Genomic DNA, 13,380 nt, shown 5'->3' with positions numbered 1-13,380 from the left:
AGGATCTCGAGGCCAATAACCCAGAGGAACTGGTGGAGACATACCCTTCGAGTCCTTCGCCGCCAGACGACATCGGGGCTTACTATGAGGTCGTCAAGAAGGCTGCAGCAGTCTACAATGTGAAGTTGGAGGAGGAACAGACAAAGGCAGACTTCCTGCTAGAAACTTTGCTCCCCTCGCAGACGAAAAGCAGTTTCCTGCCCATGCTGAAGAGCATCACGGCCCAAGGGACTGAAGCCTTCAAGGAACCGGCTACATGCAGGTCAGTGACCCCGAGGACGGAGAAGAAATACAAGTTCTCCTCCGAGGACCCCCCCTTATATCAAGGGCACCGTGGCAGCTGACTCTATAATCGCGGCAACGGCCAGGAGAAGGGCCAACGTGCCAACCACATCTGGGCCACCACCTGATAAGGAAAGCAGGAGGATGGACCTCACTGGAAGAAAAATAGAAAGAAATGCTGCTATGCATTGGAGGATGGCGAACTCCAATGCACTCCTGAATAAACACCAATATCAGCACTGGGATGAGATGAGCCAGTTGCTGAAACACATGCCTGAGGAGTACAGGCAGAGGGCAGCCCACCTCGTGGAGGGGGGAAAGGACATAGCGAACGCATGCCTGAAGACAGCCCTAGATGGGGCAGAAACATCAAGCAGGCTGATGGCCATAGGTATCACTGAGAGAAGGCAAGCCTGGCTCAGAATATCAGGCTTCAAGGCAGAAGTGCAGAACAACATCCTGAACACCCCCTTCAATGGGGAGACGCTGTTCGGAGCATCAGTGGATGACAAACTGGCTCAGCTGAAGAAAGACAATGAGACAGCCAAATCGATGGGAGCCCTACAATTCAGGGGGATGCGGAGAGGCACCCCCACAAGGAGACCAAATGGTAGAGGTGGAAACCAGCAATCACATTCGCAACAGTCGCACCACCATGGTCAACAGAGTGACAACCAATGGCACCAGGCTCAACAGAGGCAGAATTGGAACTCCCAGAATAGGGGCCAGTCCTTTCGAGGGAGAGGAAACGGACGGGGCCAGAGACGGAGAGGTGGTGATCAACCCCCCCAAAAGTGACTCCATGAGGAAGGAGGCGCTCACCCACCCAAACCCTCCGGGGGAGAGCACCAACAGATCAGGAGAGGCTCACACGGACACGGCTCAAGAGAACACACAACACCAGTAGGGGGAAGGTTGAGATTTTTTCTACACGAGTGGAGAAAAATAACCACAGACAAGTGTATACTAAACATTATACAACACGGATACTGCATAGAGTTGGAAAGATATCTACCAAGCAGAAGGCCAAAAAGAAGGGGTCACAAGGGCAAAGAACTGCAGTTGCTCCAAGAGGAAGCTCAAGAACTGCTCCTCAAAGAGGCCATAGAACCAGTCCCGCACAGAGAACGGAACAAGGGGGTGTACTCAAACTACTTCCTAGTACCAAAGGTGGACGAAAGCCTAAGACCCATCCTGGACCTACGGTTCCTGAACACCTACGTAAAAACTCAAAAGTTCAAGATGACTTCCCTGCAAGAGGTCATCCCACAAATAAGGCCCGGGGACTACTTGTCCACCATAGACCTAAAAGACGCATACCTGCACATCCCCATGAACAGGAAACACAAACACATGTTAAGATTCAAGGTGAACGAAGACCACTACCAGTTCACAACCCTGGCTTTCGGACTCAAGTCAGCGCCAAGGGTCTTTACCAAATGCCTCGCGGCGTTGGCCGCACACCTACGAAGGAAGGGTATACATGTGTACCCCTACCTGGACGACTGGCTCGTGAAAGCAAGCTCTTACACGAGGTGCAAAGTTCACGCAGAACAGGTCACAAGAACGCTCACGAACCTGGTCTTCTCCATCCACTGGAGAAAGTGCTCCATGGACCCAGAACAAGTGAAAATCTTCCTGGGAGCCCTGATCAACACGGTCGAATGCAGAGTAACACCCAGCGAGAAGAGAACACTCAGCCTGCTGAGGGAGAAACGTCACTATCAGAGGGGGCAAGTTCTGACAGTGAGGACGGTGAGCAAGATCTTGGGGATGATGGCGTCATGCATCCACCTGGTCCCCAATGTTCGTCTAAAGATGAGACCACTACAGGAGTGGCTGCAACAGCAATGGTCACAAGCAGAAGGGAGTTGGGAAGATCTAGTGGTTGTTACGCACAATGTGCAGGAGGAGATGAAATGGTGGACGAAGGAGAATATAACGATGGGGAAACCTCTAACGCCACCGGACCCAACTGTGACCATCACCACAGACGCATCCCAGAAGGGATGGGGTGCACACATGGACTGGCTCAGAGTGAGGGGTCTGTGGAGATGCAGTCAAGCACATCAACTACCTGGAACTGAAAACGGTGTTGCTGGCCCTCAAGGCCTTCCAAAAACACCTTTACAACAAAAGGGTGATGATACAGACAGACAACACCACAACGAAGTTTTACATCAACAAGCAAGGGGGGACTCAGTCATTCCCCCTGTCGAGCTTGGCCCAAGAAATATGGAGATGGGCGATCCCACTCAGGATAGACCTGCTTGCCATACACCTGCCAGGGAAGGACAATGTGGAGGCGGATTGGCTCAGCAGGCAAGCGTCTGTGTCCCACGAATGGGATCTGAACAGCCAGGAGACAGAGAAACTGTTCAGGAGGTGGGGCACACCAACAATAGACCTGTTTGCAACACGCCTGAATGCAAAATGCCAACACTTTGCATCGAGGGAACAGGAACCGATGTCCCATGGGAATGCCCTATGGATAAGCTGGTCAAAGAAATTTGCCTACGCTTTTCCACCGACGCCACTGATCCCCAGAGTCCTGAACAAGTGCAGGTCGAGCAACATGACTCTCATCCTGGTGGCTCCCCAATGGGCGAGGCAGACATGGTACTCTCAGATTATGGAGATGTCGCAGGGCAGAGCACACAAGTTCCCAAAAAGAAGAGACCTTCTCGCCATGGAAGGGGGACAAGTTCTACACCCAGAACCAGAAAGCCTCAACCTGTCAGCGTGGCTCCTGAGGACTTAGAGTTCGCACATCTAAAACTACCAGAGAGCACACTTCGGGTGCTGAGAGAAGCAAGGAGACCCAGCACGCGGAAGTGCTATGGGGAAAAATGGAAGAGGTTCACGCAGTGGTGCCATAGGAAGAACTTGCAAAGAAAACTGACGAGAGAATCTACAGTACTTAGATACCTCACGCACCTGATCAAAGCTAAACTAAGCTCGTCCTCACTGAGGGTTCACCTGGCGGCGATTGTGGCCTACACAAGAGGAGAAACAGGGAGAAGTTTCTTCACTTCCAGAGTAGTTAAAAGGTTCTTGGAAGGAGCGAAGAGAATAGCGCCACCCAAGAGGATGCCGCCGCCGGCATGGAACTTAAACGTGGTACCGACAGAACTCATGAAGCCACCGTTTGAACCCATCCATAAAGCGTCACTACAAATGCTGACAATGAAGACAGCCTTTCTAGTAGCAATAACATCGCTACGCAGAGTAAGCGAGCTACAAGCTTTGACGCTGCAGGAACCGTACATACAAATACACAGTGACAGGGTCGTGATGAGGACAGACCCGCATTTTATGCCCAAGGTAGTGTCTAAATTCCACATGAACCAGAGTATCCAGATACCTAGCTTCTTCCAGAAGCCCACGTCAAGCGCGGAGAGGGCGCTCCACACTCTGGACGCAAGGCGGGCAGTAATGCACTATATAGAAAGGACGAAAGAACACAGGAAGACGAAACAATTCTTTGTGTCCTTCGCAAGGAGTTTCCTGGGTAGACCAGTGACTAAGAACACGAGCCCACTCAACCAGAAAGAAAGGGGCAACGATCGCCTTCCTGGCAAACACGCCCATCCAAGACATATGCCTGGCGGCAACATGGGCTTCAGTGCACACTTTCACTAAACACTATTGCGTAGATGTGCAGATGAACAAGGAAGCACAAGTGGGTCAAAGAGGGCTTCAACATATCTTTAACAACCAACGCTCATCTTCCACCCAGCCGCCACATGAGTGACAAAACCGCTACGAAATCTATGCACAGCATAGTGAATTCAGAAAGATTCACGCTGCAAAACGAATAGTTTCTTACCTGTCGGTGTAGTTTTGCAGCTTGAAGATCTTTCTGGATTCACTAGCGAACCCACCCACCTCCGCCAGAAAGATGAGGCTGGAGAAAGTGGAGGGACATAGAGTAAGATAGGAACGTGTAACAAGACAATATACGTGAAGAAGTTTACAGTGAAGGAAAGTTTAATACACATAGCCATGGATTCACCACAGAGACAAAAAGAAAAAAAAGAAAAAAAAGAAAAAAGAATCCGAAGATGGCGCCCAAGGGTGGGAGCTTCCGCAGGAAGCATGCCGACGTCACGAAGGTGCACCAAATGGTGGGACGTCGACGCCCACCTGGGCTACAAAAAAAAAAAGAGAAAAAAGACTACGAATCCGGACCCAACCACCAGATCGCGGAATAATGCACAGCATAGTGAATCCAGAAAGATCTTCAAGCTGCAAAACTACACCGACAGGTAAGAAACTATTCGTTATTTGGATTTGGAATGATAGCAGAAGCACAGAAAAGAAAACATGTAGTTCTTCTAGAACTGGAATTAACGAAGTGCCCATTCATTTTACCAGAAAGGAAAACCGTTCCTATAACAGAGTGTCTAAAAAGAATTTCCCAAAATCTTGCTCTTCCAGCACCCAGTCAACCTTACTGCTAAAGCTGAATACCTCAGTAGACTTCCAGTCGACGCTGAAGAATCCGCTGTCAGCCACCTCCCCGGCACCTGTTCTGTTAATGATGACGTCCCTATCGACGACGAAGAAGATCCTGCTGATGATGAAGACTGTTGACGGCACGGAAGGCTTAGTAGACTATAATTATCTAACCATGGACAATAGCAGTCAATGACCGCTCCAACATTTATTATTGAGATCCTCTTGAAGTCTATGCCACATGATATTTGTATAACGCCAACAATGGAAATGCCTCTTTGATATCCACAGCTTGATTGTCACAACAAAGTGTCCATGAACACTAATTCAGAACCTATAATCTGTACTGGTAACAGTGCATATTATAGGTTCTGAATTAGATGCAGACATTAGTGACCAGGACCAAATTTCAGATTCTGCATTCAGAACTGCACAACTAGATTTCTGAGCGCAGATGGAGGATCTGTCTGAGTGGTGTGTAGTTAGAAAAGGATACATCTCTCCCTATGAGCAAATGGGAGCCCTTATCCATTAGTCTTGGACTAAAGCAAACCTTCCCTGACTATCCATCCATACAGTCCTGAAAAAAACAAACAATACGTGCTCCATATAGCCAAACAATGAGGCTCGATATATCTCAACCCATATTGGAGGTGGCCAAAATGCTGTGTTACTGGGCTATCGTCAGCAGACTGGAAATCAAATTCTGCTGTATTTCCTCAGTTTGACCAAACAAGCTTGAAATAGGCCTCCATCCGAGTCCAACTGGCTGCGATATCCATTTCAGAAAGCCCTTGGATTGTCCATTCTTGTTTTCACAAAAAAACGAATTTTAAACAATTCACGAACAGACTCTTCCCATCCTCTCCATCAGTTCAATATTCGAGCAGAACACGGTGTTCAGACAGCTGTTTCCTTCTTTCGAAGCCATGTATAGATAAAAACTTAAATATCTTTTCAGGAAAACAGCACTAATTTTGGCCCTAATATCAGCCAGGAGAGTGGGGATCTTCAGATGTTCATGATCAAAAAAATCACATCTGCACTTTGTCGGTAGCAAAGTCGCAATACTGATTAACCTCACATTCATGCTAAAAGTACTTTGGAAGTTCCACATGAAGGAGTCAGTTGCCCTTGTTCTTTCTGTCTGAATCATTCAACATCAGTGGAAACCGCACTACACTCTCTGGATATTAGCAGCAGTTAATTGTCCAAAACCGAAGATTTGAGGCCAACTCCCTGTTTCATTTGGATACCCAGTCTTTGGCAGTCCCATATGAAAGCTTGGCATTTGATGATTGCTATTAACCTGCATAATATTCTGCCACAGCAAAGTAAAGAGCACTCTAGGAAGTATAGTAGCCGCAGAAGCCATCAGATGTTTGTCTGCAACATTTGCACTCTAAGCAGGAGTGAAACATATTATCAACATGCAGAACTGCAGTTACAAACAAGGGACTAGCTTTGTACTTTGCTAAGGTACTCCTGTTTCAAAGTGAGGGTAAGAAGAAAGGCTTTCATGCAAGGGCACAACACCTAATGCACAGAGAATAAAAACACATGTAGGATTGTGCCATTGGAAACCTGTCCCACTTAACTGACTCTAAATAGAGCGGGGGAGTCACGAGTTTGGATGGTGGAACAAATGCAGCTTTTTTCACGGATGTCCGAAGCCACTATACCCTAAAGGAGATGAGGAGATTCAAGCTTTTTTTTACTGCAAATTTGAGTCTTAATGTATGCTTGACAATGACACTTGCACATTTTGATTTGATGCTAATGTTTGGTGTTCTTGAAAACAGTGTTTTGCTAAATAAATTGTAACTTAACATGCTCATAAGGTGAGAGTGCAGGAGCATGGTGGCATTTTTAAACAATCCAAGTTAACCCTAAAATGTACCCCACTCCCCTACTGTCTTTAAGAGGACCGTGTCAGTGCAAATATGGTTTCCTCAATTAAATTGGTAGTAGCTCCCTTAAATACATATTTGAGAGGTGCATTGGCACCTCTTGTATAGTGAAATCCAGGCAGAGCCTATTTTGAGAAATAGTATTGTAGATGAGGATGTCCGTGTTGTTATTTTCCTGGTACTCCTTTCTAATGTAAAGAACGCCAAACCAATGCCAGAGTCACTATGAAGGGAATTGCTGTCCTTTTTCCTTCTTTCCTCTATTCCTATTCCTCTGTTTCAAAATGCATTACTGTAATGAAATTCGGGAATGTGTTTTAATCTTGTGCAACACTGCTACCGGAGGCTGTCTGAGCTCAAGAACGTTAAACTTTTCTTGCCATGAAGGAAAAGTAGAATTTTTGAACCTTTAGATCATTTTTCCAAAATTACCAGGCCTTCTTTTCTGAGCGGAAACCTGCTGTAAATTTTCTTAGTAACATGAGTGACTGCTTCTTTTCAATTTCAGCAATATCCTGCTGGGGAGAACTCCAAACTTGTGTCTAGCAACACAGAACAATATGAACATGCAGCGAGATATTTGAAGAATGGACATGCAAAGCCACCTTTGGTAAGGACTTTCTCATGAAGCAAACCTTCGTTAAATAATATTTTAAATGTGGAGTTTGGAAAATGTTATGTATTTTTATACAGTTCTATTACCATCAACTGAATTTAACTTGCAGTACAGTACCAAATGACACTGTAAAATATTGTTACTATTTTGATATTCTAGCTTCAACTTAAAAGCTGTGGGTGCTCTTTCAGACCACATTTTGGAAGTCCAAGAGTAAAAGGTTTTTCACTAATGTCATGAAGTGGTTAGAAGTTAATGGCATTGCCTCTGTTAGGGAGTGTAAATTCCTCAGAGTATTTCAGACTGTCTTAAAAGTCAAAGGAGGGATGTACTCTGCTGACCTAGTGGAAGACCACGTGCCTATTTTGGAGACCTTTGCCAGGCAGGTGAAGAGATCTACCTTCAGTAGTGCTGCTGCTGCCAAGTCGAACCTGCCGCAGGCTGAGAAATGTTCCTTGTGGACGCCGTGTTTAAAGTGCCCACTTTTCAAAAACAAGTTGCCAAAGCAGGAACTTAAGACTAGAAAATAAAGAAAGGTCCCTGACATGCTGGGAGTGGTCTCTCAGTGCCTGAGGTAATTTCTTTGAGTTTCTGTTTGGGACCGCCAGGCTTTTGTTGGTAGTCCCAAAGAAGAAAATAATTATGACTGACCAGCCAGTTATTATGGTGGACATTATGTTTGTACATTGACCAGCAGCCTCGTGGCAGACTATCCATCGGTCGAAGGTTTCCAGCACCATTGGAAACCTGTCCCACTTATCTAACTCTAAATAGAGCGGGGAAAGTCACGAGTTTGGATGGTGGAACAAATGCATTTTCTTCATGGATGTCTGAATCCACTATACCTTAAAGGAGATTAGAAGGAGATTCAAGGGGTTTTTACTGCAAATTTGAATCTTAATGTATGCTTGACAAAGACACTTGCACGTTTTGATTTGAAGCTAATGTTTGGTGTTCTTGAAAATAGTATTTTGCTAGGGCATTAAGTGTTTGATATAGGACTATCACGAATTTCATGAAAGTCAGGCAGAGTAAGCTACAGGACATTCAGTGTTGGATGTTGCTTACACAAATAGTCTGCTCATGCTTGTCTTCAGTGAACATTTTCTGTCTATAGTAAAACAGAAAGTCTACAGGCTCAAGCTGTGCCTTCCAGTAGTGAGACATTCTGGGGCAGTGTATAATTGACAGCGCCCTGTAGTTCAACATTAAATACATGACTTGTAAATAATTGCAGTATGTGAACTATTTTCTAATTGCAGCCTTGAGTATAGAAACAGCATAGAACAATATGTTCCCTGCCCATTCAGCCCCTAGATCAATGCAAAGTTGTCACTGGTGTTAAATACAGCTGTTATATTTGTTTTATTATAGCAGTGGGGATAGGTTTAAGGCTTAGAAACTTCCCAGAATATCAGAGACCTTTAAGCAGTTTGCCAGTGAGGTTTTAATAATTAAGCAGATAGGCACAAAGGTGACTGTGCCAAATAAAGGGTAAGCAGTGTAGACCACCTACTGCATGATACCAAAGAACATTGTTACTTTAAGACCCAGTTTAGATTTAGGAAGCCTTAACAGATAAGTTACAAATCAGTTTTAAGGCTGCCGTGCACAGTTAGGACAGGTAGTATATTAGAACTCATTTGAGAATGATCAAAAGGCGAACCCTTCTGCAATGATAGGAGAAAAATTGAATAATTGGTTATTTACATCAATCGATGTGACATTATAACTGACTAGCCCTGCTCATGAAGCAAGTCATTAGACTAGAAAGCGGTTTCATAGACTCCCACACCACCTACTCAACCACTATTGAGGTTGAGAAAAGATGGCTGTAAATACATAATCAAAGATATTGAGCATAACAACGGTTTTACAGAGGCACAGAGCATGCAGGGCTTAGGGTCAATACATCTCTGTAGATTTATTTTCATGGTTTCATCCCTAGTTTCCATCTCCTCTTGTTCTGATGCTAGTTATCTTGTCAGGAAAATATGAATAAGCATAGTGTCCCCCAAGCTTTTAAACCTGAACACATCACCGGATTACATTTTTAAATGAACAGTGTGCAAGAGTATAGAAGAAATGGGCTCTATCACACCAGACATGGTCTTAGAAACTTGATTGAAAATATAAGCACAATGAACAAGTGTTCTTCCCGGGAAATGAATTCAACTGCTGTCTCTGCAGTTAGGCAGTGATGCCTGATTTAATAATAATTTGATTGTACTTAAGCATTAACCCATTTTTTAGGTTCACTTTGAGAGCCACATGAAACTGAAATTGATTAATTTTCCAAATCATTTGAAATTCTTCTGCTGTAAGACATTTGTTTACACAGAAAAACTCTCCGCAATAATGGGTAGCCATGACCATCCAATCTAGTGTAACACTTGGAGTGACATGGTACTAGAAACCTTGTATAGGCGGAAGTGATGAGGCATGCATTTCCCATGATGCGTGCATAAGGAGTGGAAGAGTCACTGTGCACACATGCTCCTTCATATGAAAGGGCCAACCAGACAGTGGAGATCTGGACACGAAACTGGTCATTCACCTCTAAAGTGTCATGGAGGAACAAGCCCTAGGAGTGCTGCCCCGTGGGTTACCCTTGCAGTGGACAGAAGCACTCTTCAAAGTATCAGCATGTGGATGGGCCACACTGGAACCACAGTATATTTATCGCTATTTGTTGGATTAAATGCACATTTCCACAGAAATAATATGCAGTGTATCCCTTTTTAATTGCATTTCTTGGTCTTGATAGGCTGATGTGGGTATAGTGGCCATAGTGACTAGTGTTAACATCCAACTATTTGAAGTCACTTGTATGCTAAAATAATTCCATAGGGCAGAAGTGAGTGACATTTGTGTTGTGCACAACTTGGAGACTTTGGAGGATAATAAACATAAACTCCATGCAAATGATGACATTTAAAGTGTCCTCTATCTGCCTCTCGGTAGCTAGGGCAAACAAGTTCAAACTACCTTCTAGTAATCCTTAAGCCATAATCATCAAAGTCTTGGAACTAAGATTTTAAAGACTCATTTTTCTAATCTAGAGTACATCAGAATTGTCTCTTCCCTGCAACCTCTGCTATTATAGCATCATAATTGAGCATGCTTGAGGAATGTAAAGGTCTTCGCCTGCTACCCCAACACACCATCACCACACCATAATCAGTCATCCTATTCTTCCTTCTCAATCTGAACCAAGGTAACACCATCCAGACCAAGACGACAACTGCTGTGTTGTAACCTGTGTGAGAAGTTAACCTGGCATATGATGTCCACTAGTTCTAGTTGGCACCTTGCACCAGTCTAATCAACCCTTATTGATGGTGGTTGTAAAGTCAACCTTATAGAAAGCTACCCTAGTGGTAGCATGGACCAGCAGTCAATAGGCTAAGACTTCAGAGAGCATGTGAAGCCAGCTGTTTTCCAATTAAAATCCCTTGAATACCTGAGGAAAGGACACCACACAAGGTATATATCAAATATATATGTATTTATTCTAAACACAACCCCTCTGCACTCTTTATGAGGTCAGAGGTAAAATTACATCACAAGTTACTCAATTAGCATACGATAAGTTGCACAATATACAGTAATGCCGTAGGGGCCTCACAACCCATATACTAAGAAAGTGGTATAAGAACCACGTCTGAAATGGAGAGTAGGCCTAGGGCCTAGGGATTCGCTGGGGCTACACTAAACAACCAAAGGTTAGGAAGTAGGAGGCCCACGGAGGCACAGTCGCAAGTTACCATTGACATAGGAAACGAAGAAGTTACAAAGTTACTGTTTAAGGGCACTTCCGGAATGGACTACGTCAAAACCCCTTTAGACTAGGACACTTCGAGAGTCAAGACCCACGGGAGCACCGGAGTACTCGTGTTACCTCACCCAGGGAAGCCGGGTGCATAGTTGCCTTTTGGTGTCTGGTTTCGTCGTTGTTTTCTATGGAGATCTGCAAAGAAGTGCTGCAGGCGACCAGAGGAAAAGTGTCCGGTGGATTCAAGGGTGGATCGAAGATCTGAAGAACCTTAAAGCAGAGGGGACAGAGTCTGGGTCACTAGCCAGAGACCAGGAAGGTACCAGGAAGGAACCAGGCGATGTTGAGATGATCTCAGGTGAAGGTGAGTTTGTCTCTTCAGCCATGAGGTCCAGGAGGCATTGACGGTGACCAGGCGCTGGATTTGAGCTGTCCCACGAAGGATCTAGTTGTCTGCGGTGTCGGTATCCGGATTGGACCCAACAAGCCTTGGCAATTGCAACTCACGCAGGATGTCGAAATTGGCTCTGTTGCAGACCAGCAAGGTCTGTGGCGCTTCTCCTTTGGAGGGAAGCTGGAGCAAGCTTGGAGCAACCTGGAAAGCAAGTTTGTTTCAAAGAAAAGTCTTCAGGGGGCTCACTAGCCAACGGGCATGGAACCGGGAAGACTCGTCAAGCTGAAATGCAAGAGCAGGCCCCACGCGGCACTCGGTGAGTGTGGAGGGCTGAGCTTTGGTGCACATGGTGCTCGGGGCTGGGGCTTCTCGTACCCCAATGCACAACTGCGAGGGTACCTCTGGAGTTGAGCAGTTAGCAAATTACAGGGTGTCTGGTCCCACGTCTCTCGTGTCCGCCACAGGTCTCCGCTTTGCTGTGGATGTGGGTCAGAGTCAAAGAAGTCTGGAAGTCCAGTTCCTGTGTCCCAGATTCTTTGGGATCCGGCGTGAGCCTTGAAAATGCAGACCGGCAAAGTTGTTGATGGTGCCTGTTTGCACAGGATGGTCACTCCATGACCACAAGGGAGATATCTTCCGTGTTCCAGTCTAAATGGAATGTCGAAGGTCCAGGATATGTCTTGTGAAGATTCGTCCAGTGTAATCTAAAGTCCTGGGGACACAGCTCCTATACTTATACTAAGGTTAGGGGCTGGACTACCTGGCTAGGTCCTTCCTATGGGTGGACCTGAGAAGGGGGTGGTTACACCCCTTCCCTTTGTCCAGTTTCACGCCAGAGCTGGCGCTGGAGTGCCCCAGCAACTGGTTTGAACCGGGCTATGCATGGAACACCTTGTGTGACCCAGGCAATGTCTAGATGCATTCACTGAATGCAACCCTCCCTGCCCCAATACACTAAACCCTTGTCTGGGGAGGTGCTGGACGGGATCCTATTGTCCAGGACGCCCTTGCTGGAGTTTCCCCCAGCAACAGAAGGTCAGACTCGTGTCTGTGGCAGCAGCATCCATTTTGTGATGCTGAGGCTCTGTTTAACTTTATCCGGGTAAACCAGTAACTACATGTCTTCTCCCTCTAGAAGGCCCGCTGCCAGTACTGGCGGGGGGGGGGGGGGGGTGGGGGTAGGATTCCCAAGTGTTTGACACCTTACACAACATGTTTTAATAAAGCCACATCAAAGTTAGCAATAGCCGTGAGGATTATAATGCACTTAAGAGTATATGGTATTGCTATATCATAGAACAGCTATAAGAAGATTGTTCCGAAAGCTGCAGAGGGGCTAAGCTCATGGTAGGGCAACCTCTCACATAAACCAAGCACTCTGCCTCCAGAATTGTTAAGGCCTGCCATAGGAGTGACTTATAGGTTACTATGGGTCTATATATATATATATATATATATATATATATATATATATATATATATATATATATATATATATATATATATATATATATAGGTATACTATATCTAAGTAAGGTGTGATTACACCACCTTACCCAGGCTGTGTGATTAGACCTGTGGTGTCAGTTTGGAGGGCCAGCCACGGGTGGCATAATACATGCTGCAGCCCCGGGCAGGCCATGGATGCACCTATGCCCTGGGTACCTATGGTACACTATACAGGGACTCACAAAGGTGACCCAATACCCAATCTGGTATGCACCTAAAGTACATGGATTCCATTTTATAGTGAAAGCAGATAGACTGGGGCCCTGAATAGCAGGGCTCCATGTCAACATGGAGAAGTCAGTGCAACAGCCTACCCAGAACATCCATTACCTAGGCTCCGTTCTGGACACAAACTTGGGAAGATAGTTTCCTTCGGAGGAGAGACTTTCTTCAATGCGGCAGAAGTGCAGGATTCTCCTCCAGACACAGAATCCGA

At 45.6% G+C, this 13,380-nt stretch overlaps 1 protein-coding gene across 2 annotated transcripts in view; it reads left to right on the top strand.

The window, feature by feature from the left end:
* Positions 1-13,380, top strand: part of RNMT (RNA guanine-7 methyltransferase) — a 152,161-nt gene that overhangs the window by 123,993 nt on the left and 14,788 nt on the right. For both annotated transcript variants that reach the window (XM_086965559.1, XM_086965558.1), the window contains one exon: positions 7,159-7,260. In XM_086965559.1, the coding sequence (XP_086821685.1) occupies positions 7,159-7,260 (102 nt within the window). The remainder of the gene's footprint in view (positions 1-7,158; positions 7,261-13,380) is intronic.

The sequence above is a fragment of the Lissotriton vulgaris genome, chromosome 4_1, assembly GCF_964263255.1.
Source record: "Lissotriton vulgaris chromosome 4_1, aLisVul1.2, whole genome shotgun sequence".
Classification (NCBI taxonomy): domain Eukaryota; kingdom Metazoa; phylum Chordata; class Amphibia; order Caudata; family Salamandridae; genus Lissotriton; species Lissotriton vulgaris.
Note: the sequence above shows the minus strand (reverse complement) of the source record. Positions and strands in the feature narration are given on the sequence as shown.